This window comes from Megalobrama amblycephala, linkage group LG6, assembly GCF_018812025.1.
Source record: "Megalobrama amblycephala isolate DHTTF-2021 linkage group LG6, ASM1881202v1, whole genome shotgun sequence".
In the NCBI taxonomy this organism is placed as follows: Eukaryota; Metazoa; Chordata; class Actinopteri; order Cypriniformes; family Xenocyprididae; genus Megalobrama; species Megalobrama amblycephala.
Window position 1 is genome coordinate 32159290 of NC_063049.1, and position 13382 is coordinate 32172671.

Here is a 13382-nt window from a genome sequence, read left to right on the forward strand (position 1 = left end):
ATTCAGACAGCATACGCTTTACAACGACTCTTATTTAACTGGCTGAATGACTGATTTGTTGACCACAAACTGCCTAAGAGGTCATACAGTAGCTCCACCGGATATAGCTTATCTCAGATGACTGATAGATAATAGATGCATGATCCACAGTAAGGCGGTCTACAATACTCTACTCTATGATTTAGGCATAGGAGAACTACTATGGCTGCAATTATTGTCTACGATCATCAGACATACAGTAATTGCAGACAGAGCACATGTGTGTCAATGTCAGCATTTCAGGACAAACACAGGCTAATGGAAATGTATCTTTAATAAGATTGCGAGCAGAAAATCCACAGATGTACAATCTGCTGACTATCCACTAACCTGCAATACAAAAAAAAAAAAAAGTCAGACCTAGTTTGTCAGTATCAGAAATTCAGCAAAATTGGACTCATTTTGTTACACGTATCTCCCTTTGCAGATGTGAAGCTGGGAATGCAGTGATTTAGGTTGAATAAAGCCTTGATTAATCAATATTTTCATGCTCTGACACCCACACAGCATAAATCAGCATGGAGATGAAGTCAAGTTTACAATATGGACAACACTGTCAATGCTCTTTGCCGCCTCTACTCTTTCAAGGAGATTTATATTATGTGCTTAATGACATTCTCTCCATTTAGCCTTTTATCACTTTCCAAGATGATTCAGTGCAATTTATTATCTTTTTACATGAATTAAAACAGAAGCCAGTTAGTTAGTTAGTTAGTTGTGCATCAATATTTGAAAGAAAATCTGAAATGGTCCATTTCATCTACACTAACTCTAGTGCCAAACTATTATACAGGAAACAGAAAAAAATCCTCTAAAGATTCCCTCCCCTACAAAGCCCACAGGGAATCTGGTCAGCTCCACAGGAGAGCTCCCTTTAAAAAGCCTCCCGCATTTGACCTCATAAGAAAGTTGAAATAAATGACTCTATCATGCTAATGCCCGACAAGACTCTGCTCTACCCCACTGAGAGGGGAGTTGTATTTAGAATGTTAAATCAGTCCGCCTGTACCACAACAGCACTCTGACATGCATTCAAACTGAATAAATATCTGTGTCCTGTTTGGGTCAATGCACACATTTTGCACTTCAAACTTGGAGTGAAACTTCAAAGACAGAATTTAGGACAGAACTTTTAGCTTCTGTCAGTTATGGATAGGTTGATTGACAACACTGCATGATCGATCAACGCTTTTATTCACAGTCTTGTTCTAACAACAACAGCAAGCTGCAGTGTGTACATTTTAGCGGCATCTAGCGGTGAGGTTGCGAACTGCAACTAACGGCATCTCACCCCTCCTTTCGCGTAATTTGAGAAGCTATGGTGGCCGTCTGGTCAACACAAGTCAAAGATGTCGTCGTCTGAGACAGCAGAGAGTATGTTAGCCAGTCAAGCAATGAGGTGTCTTCTTACTTATAACAAAGAACGGTCTCTACTTCTAATTAACCATACGACTACTACTACTACTTTGTGTGTATTCAATGTAGTTACGATGCAAGCTGCCTCTAAAAACACAAACGATTTAGAAGAAGAACAACATAGTGACTAAACGCGCTCTGTAGAGTGTTTGTCCGTTTAGGGCTGCTGTAGAAATATGCCGGCGCATAATGACGACTTGACATGGAGGGGGGACCCGCGGTGTATGAGAAAGAAATGGCTCATTCTAAGATAATAAAAACATAACGGTTCATTATGTTAGGTCTTTATACACCACTGAAAACATAGTTATGTATATTATATTGCATTTCTGTCAATAGATCCTCCAAAATTTTACACATTGCACCTTTAAAGTTGGCATTACATGAAAATTCAACTGTTTTCTAAATGTAGGTTATTAATCTTCTTGTGAACAATTCATCCATGCATAATTTCTTACTTTTGTTTTTTAGTTTTTGAAATTTGTTTAGACTTCAGTTTTTTTTTTTATTTTTTTTTTTTATCAAAATGTCATAATTTCATCTCTCTGGTGACATATGTCTGTCAGACTTCTCCAATCATTGAGTCTTCTTAAATCCAAACCTTTTCTTACAATCGACTGCAAGCTCTCAGATCTGCATCCATCGATCAAATCTGGATACAACCATGATCATTTTTTTTCATTTTCGTTTCGTTGAGGTTTGGATGTGCATCAGAATATGCAAGAAAACCTCTGTCACTCCTTCCATTTCATCACAACTTCAAAGAAATAGTATGGGATCAATATAATTTAACCCAGAATTCTCCACTAAAAGTCAATAAATTCTTTGTGAGGGTGTATATTTCCATGAAGAACCTTTTACTCATAAAAAAAAGGTTCTTTATTGGCATCCATAAGTTACCTTTAACAACCATGGAATCTCTGCAGTGCACAAAAGTTTCTTTATAGTGGAAAACAGTTCCTAAAATGTTCTTCAAGTAAAGAAAAGCAGTTAAGAAATGTTGTGGAAGGTTCTTTGTGGAGCCCAAAAATGGAAAGGTTATTTTAAGAGTGTTCAGAACCTTCACATTGCACAAATGTTCTTTGTTACAGAAAACGGTTCCATAGATTAGAAAATGTTTGCCACACTAAGAAAAAAAACTATGGACCTTTCCCAGAAAGTTTCTTTGGGGAACCAAGAAATGGTTATTATAATGCAAAAAAAAAAAAATCACTTTTATTTTTAAGAGAGTATATCAATGTATGTCTGGTTTCACTGTCCTTGAAGGGTTATTTGACTATTCTTCTCAACTGACTATTCTTTTTAACCAGGTGGTGTGAAATTCAACAACGTATGTTCTAGAGATGCTGAGATATCTAAAACATGTATGCAAGTCTCACACTCAGAAACATGCTTTGCAACAATTCTCATTGACTTGGATCAACTATTCTGCATCTCTACATATATTCGTTTTTTTTTTGTTTTTTGTTTTTTTTTTTGGTTAAAAATGCTGAACATTTTTAATACAATCATGTCCACAATGTCAGTAAACACTGAGCCTCTGGGTCCTCGCTGTTTGCCCTAGCCAGGTGAAACAAGGCTTTTATCTTGTGTCATGTTGGGACCCTCAACTGTCCCAGTGGTCACAGTAAAAGGGATGTAGTTGTTCTTCCAGGGACACCAGATCTGAAAGGACATCCCCTTGTTATCCCTCTCTGAGAGCAGAGCCAGGGGCTCCTGAGAGAGACAGCAGCAACCATTATCTCTGTTACCTGACACAGATGACAAGGGCATGATGGATCTCCAGCTTTATTCTGGTACCCCTGTGGTAAATATGAGAATATCCTTTTGCATGTCCTCAGTGAGGATTCACTTCATCTGATCCAGCTGATCCTGATCCACAGAGCACATCTCATGCGGAGCAGAGCCATGAATGACTAAGGAAGTTTTTGTTTCGTATCATGTAACGACGCAAACTGTCTCTGAATACAGATAAATGACAGATATCATTGTCTAGTGAAACCTACAGATTCTTCGAGTAGCATGGTGTTTCTCATCTTAATAATACAGAAAAAAGGTGGATCTGTGAATAATGTGCTCCCCTGATTCACACAATTATAGCTGTGAAGACACTGTGAGAACACTATAGACACATCAAGTTTCACACACAGGAATAGCAATCATTCACAGTAATGAAAATATAATAAACTGTGTTGGAAATGGGATGACAAAAGAAATCATCCCTTTTGGCACACATAACGCTGAAATAGCACAGAGGAAACCAAAGAACTGGTAAAACCATCAGTTTAACTGATTAGAAATGAGTAATGGAGTGAAATCACATCATCAAGACCACCACTCTTCAAAACAATTTTGAGGTAAGAAAGAATTTCACACTTGGTATATAATTTCATTTGGGATTATGTCATTGCATAATGGATGTTAAAGGACAGGACTGGAATCATTTGGATCAGCAGGTTATCTTGTTTAATTTGATATACATGTTATAACTAGAAATGCATATTTGAGCAGATGAGGAAGGTTGTAGCACTTTTCAATTCTACTGGAAGCACAAAAATGAAAGCAAAATGGTACAGTATATGAACAGAACTGTTGTTTTAAGAGCTGTTTTAAATTTCTGTATTTGTTGACATTTTCCCTTTGCTGCTGTGAATTAAAATGTTTCCTATAAAATGTTTATAACAAAATAAGGCTGGTAATGGGGAACTTGCCAACATCAGTTAATCCACAAAATGTAAAATGTACTTTATTAGTGTTACAACCCATCCGGTATTCCCATGCGTACATAAGCGCTCTCTGTACTTGATATTAATTTAGACAGTTTAGTAATAAGTAGTAGGTTTGTAACAGACACATTTGGGAATATTATATCAGTTTAATACACACACAAAAAAAAACAATGAGTTACAGACGCTGAAACAAAATGTTACAGCATCGCCTACTTAATTGAGAACGGATATAGGCTGCAAGTAACTGCTTCTTACGCCTCACTTTCCGAGATACAACCACTAACTTTGAATTGCTCAATGCCTCACACCTGCTCCACGATCTTTTGGCAGATGCTTATGAGAAGTCGCATCGTGAAACGCGAATGCACCAGTCATTCATCATACGTTAATTGTTACGGGTTCATCAGATCCAGTAAAAGTTCACATTAGCAGGAATCTTTAAGTCCTCTCCACTCTTTCAATAATTGAATTAATTTAAGGATCTCTGATTGTATAGCATCGGTATGAAATCATAAAAACGCATTTAAAGAAATCACAAACCAAAGCAACTTCTAATACAGTGTTCAACGGCACTGCATGTACTTACAGTGACTGGCGCACATTGCCGAGCTGAGAACGGAGAACAGCGTCAAACTGACAGCAAAAGCCTGTGACTTTGGCAACTGCATCTTGTCCTGGTTTCCCGATGTCCGTATATCCTAAATGCGTATGAAAATAAACGTATTTCCAATACGATGTGCGCGTCTCTCTGTTCTCGTGAGTATTTCAGTGGCTCGTGCCTCTCTATCCTGACACCAGTGAGCAGCTGAAAGAAGCTCTTAAAGACACCCACAGCTCCCCAAACGCCGTTATCGTCATCCCTCTAACGCGCACACACTTACACACCGCGCTCCCTCCTTTACCACGAGTCCCTCATTTTCCAAAACAAACACTGGTTGAGCTCCAAATGCATCAGAAGCCAGTCCCATATGACGTATAAATGTGTTTTGGAGGAATAGAGGCGAACGATGTGGAAAAGTGTATGTGGCATATTCATCAGGGCATAGTGATTTCATCAGTGAATTGTGAGCCAGCACGCTTTCAGCACCATGGACAGCTCCACGGCTGCTTTCCCTGCTGTAGATAGTTAGAAAGATGGTGGTTTCAGCTAGTCTAAATCACTTGGTTTGGACATTTATTAATTTAGCATATGCTTTTATCCAATGATTTACAAAAACAGTAAATATCTAGCTTAGAATATTTTAGACCAGCTAGAAACCAGATTCCATGTTTCAACACAAAGATACCAGCTTAAACTGGATTTTCCAGCAGGTTGAATTCTGATTGACAAGCAAACAGCAGTGATTTAATTAAGCCTAGTTAATGTTCCATTACTTTACAGTTGACATTTTTTCTAGGTGGTTTATAAAGCATTGGGGAAATACTTCCGGAGGCTATGCACTCGGCATTTCAACAATTAGAATGCAGTTCTGAATATGTCCCACTCTTTCTCTGTTGTCTGTAATTATAGGAAAAGAAATTTTAAAAAGTTTTTTTTTTCTTTTTTTTTTTGTGAAAACATAATTTACTGATTCTAAGAACAATTAATATTAGTAGTGGGCAAATTCCACATCCTTAGATTATGCATGTTAATCCTGTATTTCTTATATGAACAGAAAGTATATTATAACTTATCAATAAACAGTAAAGAAGTTGACCATCAGTGTCACCGACCACTCAAAATTGTGAATAAAGATGGATGCTCTACATATTTTCGTAAGTGTTTGCCATTCTGTGCACCTATATTGTCATGTGCACTATTTATTTATTTATATTGTTCTTGGGCTGGTGGTTGTAAACACTTTTGGATCTCATCCATCTTACTTTACTAGACAGCTGGTGACACCCATAGGCTTTAAATGGGATGACAACACCTGCCTACTGACTAAATGATTCACATGGAAAAAATGAACAGGACATGGTGTGAAAATCAATTAATTACGTTCAAGTGCCATGAATCAATATATAAAAAGCTTTAGTACTTGATGCTTTTAAATTCAAGAACTAAATTTAATAAAAACCTGCTTCATTTACTCATTTTTGGTCAACTTTTTATCTTCATTTGGAGGTTATTCTCATTTGCTTACATTATGCTGACTGCATCACTGGCCAGATCAACAGCAGGAGGGTTAAACAACCTTAAACTAACCCAGTGACCGAAACTAAATCACCACAGGTGATGTGCAAGATTTTTGTGCTAAATATAGCAGTCAAAAGTTTAGCAGCCTGATCTATTTCCAAGTGCAGTAAACAGATGTTGTTGAATGGCATTTCGGTTACACTTTATTTTACAGTGTAGTACTGAGTACTATTAATTAATTTCATGTACTTAATATAGAGTTACAGTTCGGGTTAGGGTTTGGTTTCGGGTTAGTTACTTGTAATCCATAATTTACTGTAATTACTATAGTAAGTACATGTAGTAACATGTAACTACGGCACTGTAAAATAAAGTGTTACCAGCATTTCTTTTTATTATGTGTAATGCTATATTTAAGCACTCAAACTACTACCAAATAGTTGAATTAAGAGAGATTAATGGGTTGGTTAACCAAAAAAAAAAAGAAGAAGAAGAAAAAAAGAAAAGAAAATTCTGTTATCTTCTTAACCCCATGTCATTGAAAACCTGAATGTAAAAAAATATATATTATTTTCCAATACAAGTGTTCTGCAGAAGAAAGGTCATCCAGGTTTGAAATGACATGAGAGAGAGTAAATGATGACAGAAATTTAATTTTGGGAGAACTATTGCTTTAAAGGGATAGTTCCCATGATTTTATCCCATGATTTACTCACCCTCAAGCCATCCTAGGTGTATATGTGTATACGAGATCTTCTCTCAGACTAACACAATTGGAGTTATATTAAAAAATATCCTGGCTCTTCCAAGCTTTATAATGGTAGTGAATGGTGCTCATGATTTTGAAGCACAAAAAAGTGCATCCATCCATCATAAAAGTAATCCACACAGCTCCAGGGCATTAATAAAGACATTCTGAAGTGAAGCAATGTTTTTTTATAAGAGTAGAGGAGCTTTTTTTGGTGAACTATCCCTTTAAGTCAAATAAATCCAATAAAGAAGTTACGATCGATCGATCAATAGATAGATATAATAACAATAGATAGATATAATTATTATTTTATATAGTCTTTATTTTATAAAGTGTTTTGTAATGTTTTAAGTAAAATATTGCTAAATACGTGTCATCTATTCTCATACTCAACAACAAAAATGGACATTCCAATGGAAATTCAAAGCTGTTGTAGACCGTTGGATGATAAGTGTGTTTGTGCAACAGTGGCTTAATGTTGCGGTCAGGACTCATCCCCCACTGGGAAGAGTGATAAGCATGTTATCGAATAAGAGAGTATAAATAAGGCTTCACATGGGACAGAATGAAGAGACAATGACATTAATATTTAAAGTTTCACCCTATCAGTTTAGATGTCTAGTTTCTCATGGGTCAAAGTATGAAAGATTTAAATATTAAGGAAGAAGTGAAGTCACCAGCACTTCAATATCTCTTTATCAATTATTTATTAACCCAAAACCATGCATGATGATATATCAGATAATGCGTATAGAACGTATTGCTCATGAAACAGTTTGCTTAAACAAATACATGACCACTCAAGGTTTTTTTTCTTGCAGTTTGCTATGAATTGATCTTATTCATGAGCTGTAACAGTTTTTTCTATATTTGCACTACTTCATCTTACATGGATCAATACTGAATGCTTTGTAGAGCATCAATTGTGTGCAATAAATATGCTTGTGGTCTAATTAGTGCAAAAAGTTTCATGATCTCACCGCCACAATGATGCTAGTATTACGCACTCTATATCTAATCACCACATGAGGACTTCAACGTGCATGCTAGTTCCTGTTTTCTTCTCCAGTGGTTGTGATGGAAATAGATTTTCAATGTGACAAGAGTCTCTTGAGAATGTATAGCTGAAGTTTTTGTTTGATAGACTGTCCAATTATAGAATCATTATACACTATTTAATTGATATTTGAAATAATCTATGTGTAAAACCACTTTAATGCTTTAGTAGAAGAAGGTGCATTGAACTATTTATTAATGTGCATAATGGAAAGAAAAAAAAATGATTTATGTTCCCTGCATTCTACTGACGGCACTATTTCCACCATCTGCATAAATGCATTCAGTTCTCATTTATCTAGCAGCTCAATAGACTCTCCCTTAAGGTCTTACCCTGAGCCTTTTCTTGTCGGATGTCAAGTTATGAGTCTGTACCGAATCGCTATTAAATTACAAGGCCGTTTTTGACACTTTCTTCCACCCATACAAATCCAATTCTGGTTGAACATCGCCTTCCTAAAGATGGAGAACCATGAAAAATGTTTTATTTATTCTAAATTCTCAAAGGTTGCAAGATTTTAAATATTTCAAGATCTATTATACCGCTACTCAGAAACGGATACAATCTCACCACAATGAAGAATATGACTGCTTAAGGCTGTATACCAATCCTTTTCAATGTTCAATGATGCTGTGTGAATGCAGCTCTTAGGTAATTTCCATATGGTCTTTAATCCTGGGAAAACAGAATTCAGAGGTTGAGATTCTGGTTTGATAGATGTAATTTATTTGGTGTACTATGGCTAAGCATTAAAAGCATTACAAGTTTCTTTCTGCACCAAACTCCAAAATATATAATGAATAAATTCTACACTGAAATTTACAGATCATCCTGAGCATTTACTGATATTCACAGTAATTCAAGTAAACCTGACAAAATTTCAGAGTAAATACAAATCATTTGAATTTGTCACTGTTACATATTATTTATACTGTATGTGCCGTTTACTTAATAATGTTATGTTTATTACATAAGGTAAACACATTTATTGACTTAATTTGCCTTATTAAATTAACTATTTGCTCTACAAAATGCACTCAAAAAAAAAAAAAAATAACTCATTGAATGAACTGAGTTTATTGAGTAATATCTAGTGAATGGGGAAAACATTGTTTCATGAAGCTTTACGAATCTTTTGTTTCGAATCAGGGATTCGGAGCGCCAAAGTCATGTGATTTCAGTTCGAATTACGTCATAAGTGTTTCGAAATTTCAATAGTTCAAGTGACTTTGGCAGTTTAATAGGCGCTCCAAACCACTGAATCGAAACAAAAGATTCGTAAAGCTTCGAAGCTTCATGAAGCAGTGTTTTGAAATCGCCCATAACTAGATACTGTCATAAAGTCGTTATTTATTTATTTTTCTGGCGCACAAAAAGTATTCTCGTCACGTCATAACATTAAGGTTGATCCACTGTAGTCACATGAACTGTTTTAAATATGTCTTTAGTAGCTTTCCGGGCGTTTGGAAGTGTTGATTGTCTTGCTGGCAATGGAGGCCTCACTGAGCCATCGGATTTTATGAAAAAATATCTTAATTTGTGTTCCGAAGATGAATGAAGGTCTTACGGGTGTGGAACGACATGAGGGTGAGTAATTAATGACAGAATTTTCATTTTTGGGTGAACTAACCCTTTAAATACTAACATAAACTTTCCCTTTACTGAAAAACACATAAAATAGCACTTTAATCCCTAAATGTACTCTCCTAACGCAGTCCCTTGCAAAGCATGCTGGGAACTATGGATCCACTGCCCAGTTAGTTGTGTCAACATTAATTTGTGCATTTCACTCAGCAATGTTAAGTTGATTCAACAAAAACGTATTAAGTAAAGCTGACAATACTCATTTTTAGTAGAAACAACCCAGTTACATTAAGTTCATGTAGTTACATGAGTTTTTTAAGTAATGTGAACAAGGATGGATTGAGTGAAACAACAGTGAAAGTGTTGAGTGACCACAAAGTTCCTCTTGTAAGCAGATCTGGAGTGAAATGTGAAGATTCTCCTGAAATCGTTCATTCTCATTCTCCTGTAACTGTTGCAAGGGATGGATTTTGTCTGCTCTGGTCTCCTTCATTCTCGGCACAATGTCAGATACGAGCCACTTCATTACTCACACCTCTCCAGAAGAGTCTTCACCTTCACTGGCCCTGTCAGCACTGAGTCAGATATGTGTGAGGCTCGGAACTACAGACAGTTCTCCAAAGTACATTTCCTTCATGCGACAGCTGTCTGTATCCATCTACCTTTAAAGAGTGAACATTTGTATACAGAGTGCTTCAGGTCTTAAAATTTGTTTTGTTTAATTTAAATTTAACAGAAAATATACACTGTAAAGTCTTTAAAACTTGGTCTCTTCATATAAAACATGAGTGGATTTTATGAAACACAATTCAAGACATTTCCTCCATTAGAGGACCTAAATTTAGATGCATTTATTCTGGGCACCACGATCTGAAAAGTCCTACACAACTCAGTGTCCTTTCCAGCTTAAATGAGTCACAGTGTGGATTCTGAATAAAAACATTTTTAGTATTCAGGCCAGTGCTGATATTAACTAAAGCTATTTAAAAAAAAAAAAACAACAACAACAACAACAAAAAACAATTTCTGTAATTAAATTAAAGCTTAAATAAAAAAATAAAAAAATGTTAGATGACAAACTTAAAATACAATATATAAAATAAATATTTAAAAAAAATGAACGAAAATGCCAAAAACACATCATAATTACTCATAATTTCTCATAATTTCATAAGACCATAATAATAATTACTAAAACTAAAATTAAAATTAAAACTGAAAAGTATTGGATTTATTATCGTGTTTGAAGTACTGCAATCATATTTCCATGTGGTAATGATGAAAAAAATAAAACCAAATCTTTTGCCTGTAATTACTTTCATCACAAGTCACCTCAGGCTCTTGTGCACTAGATCGAAGTCCATCTGGCTCTGTTTGTTTACTGCACTAAAGGACATATATTCACACTTCATACTAAACAAACTGAATCCATTAGAAGAGGATGAGTTTGTTGGCTACCGTAATCCAGTCATTCTTCACTTGTGACTCTAGGTTAAAAAAATAGGAGAGAAATCAAACTCTCACTGGCAAAATTCAGGCAAGGACTCATCAGTTTGATTTATAGAAACTCCAGTGACACCCATCATTTCTGTAATAGCAGTTACTGACAGATAGCATCACAGGAGATGGCCGATGTCAGGCTGAGAAAGAAGTAATGCTCAAACAATGCTGAAATGCATTTGCTATTTCAGAGAGGAGACACATTTGTTACAGGCTGACACTAAATATTATGAATGGTCAGGCTGGAGATTGTGGCATTCTCAGGGTTTTCAGTAATTTAAAGGCGAGTAATTTTCTACCATTAAAAAATACATTTCCCTCATTTACACCATGAAATGAATAGCACTTTTGGAAAATATGTTTAAATTATATAAAACCGAATTAACAAAACAGCTTTTTCTGATATGACTGGAAATGACTATCTCATGTAAGTATGCATTATATTAACAATATTTCTAAATATGCTGTTCATTTCTTTATGTCTAAATGCTATTCAGCAGAATATTAGATACTGTTTTTCCCACAGACCTGAACAATAAACACCAAACAACTTGAGCACCTGAGTAGAATACACTGAATCATGCAACATGCTATCGGAATTAATAAGAAAGCAAGAAAAACTCCAGATTGGCCCTTGTAATACCTTTGTCTATACAAGTTTAAGTCCATTTCTCATGTCTCAGTGATTATTTTCTGTCATAAAAAATCATAAATCATCTTATCTCATTGCAGAAATAAGTGATTAGTTGGACTGAGCTAAGAAAAAAAAATGTCTTTGAGTTGTCTCTCTCCCTCATGCTGTCCTTAAATTAAAGAAAATATCCAATCTTTTTCTGCACCAACAAAAGAAAGACTCCATGGAAACCTGACATCCACAATCATCACTGTGTCTTATTGCTTTTCTCGCGTAATTATCTCTGTAGAAAAGAATGACCCTGGCTAATATGCACTGACTAATGCTGCCATTAAATGACAAATCTACCATAAAGTTTCTAGATGAAATTAAAGCTCCACATTGCTTACACTGAAGGAAGAGTAAATGATATGATAATTGAGCAATATCAAAAACATCACTTGCTGTTGTTCCAAATATCACCACGACTTTGACTGAACTACAGTGAGGCCAGAAATCAGTCAAGGCAAGCACACAGTGTGATGTTTTTGTTGGACTGCTGTACAAAAGCAATAAGGTAATTTTCTTAATTCTAAACTCTGCAGGACAGTGGGTCCCCAGGAGCAGGGTTGAAGACCTATGGTGTAGAAGGTTTGGTTGAGCTTCGGCTTATGTTCGCTGGTCAATGTTTACATGTGAGTAAAAGCCTAAATTAAATCTTTTTATCATAAGCGATCAATTCTCTTCAGAAAATTTGGACTAAACCGCTCAATTCATATGGATTAGTTTTCCGATCTCTTTATGAAGTTTTTGATGCCTCAAAGTGGTAGTTACAAAGGCAATCAATGGAAGGAAGTCTGACAGCATTCTGTCATCAAAAAGACATTGTGTTTTGAATATGAACGAAAGTCTTACAGGTGTGGAATGACATGAGGGTGAGTGATTAATGGTTAATTTTGGGGTGAACTAACCCTTTAAGCAACATACAGCAGTTGTGTTTTATTTATGAATAAATCAGTGTTTTGGAACGATATGGTTCTGTAAATGATACATTCCTAAATGACTCAGCACATTTGAATTATTCATTTCAGTAATTGATTCAATGAATCAATCATAGACAATAATTTGTCGCCACCTGGCGTAATTATGTAACCTGTTACTTAAAGGTGCCCTTGATTCAAAAATTGAATTTACCTTGGCATAGTTAAATAACAAGAGTTCAGTACATGGAAAAGACATACAGTGAGTCTCAAACCCCATCGTTTCCTCCTTCTTATATAAATCTCATTTGTTTAAACGACCTCCGAAGAACAGGCGAATCTCAACATAACACCGACTGTTACGTAACAGTCGGGGTGAACGCCCCAATATTTGCATAATGCCAGCCCATGATGTTCCCAACATTATAAAAGGCATTAGACAAGGGCAGCCAGTTAACGTCTGGAGCTGCACACAGCCGAATCATCAGATTAGGTAAGCAAGAACCACAGCGAAAAATGGCAGATGGAGCAATAATAACTGACATAATCCATGATATCATGATATTTTTACTGATATTTGTAAATTGTCTTTCT

At 35.7% G+C, this 13382-nt stretch overlaps 1 protein-coding gene across 1 annotated transcript in view; it reads right to left on the reverse strand.

Annotated features, from left to right (window-relative positions):
• cntnap5a (contactin associated protein family member 5a) overlaps positions 1-5138 on the reverse strand; it is a 79403-nt gene extending 74265 nt beyond the window's left edge. The window contains exon 1 of the mRNA XM_048194071.1: positions 4771-5138. Within this exon, the coding sequence (XP_048050028.1) occupies positions 4771-4852 (82 nt within the window). The 5' untranslated portion in view covers positions 4853-5138. The remainder of the gene's footprint in view (positions 1-4770) is intronic.
• Positions 5139-13382: the final 8244 nt, after the last annotated feature.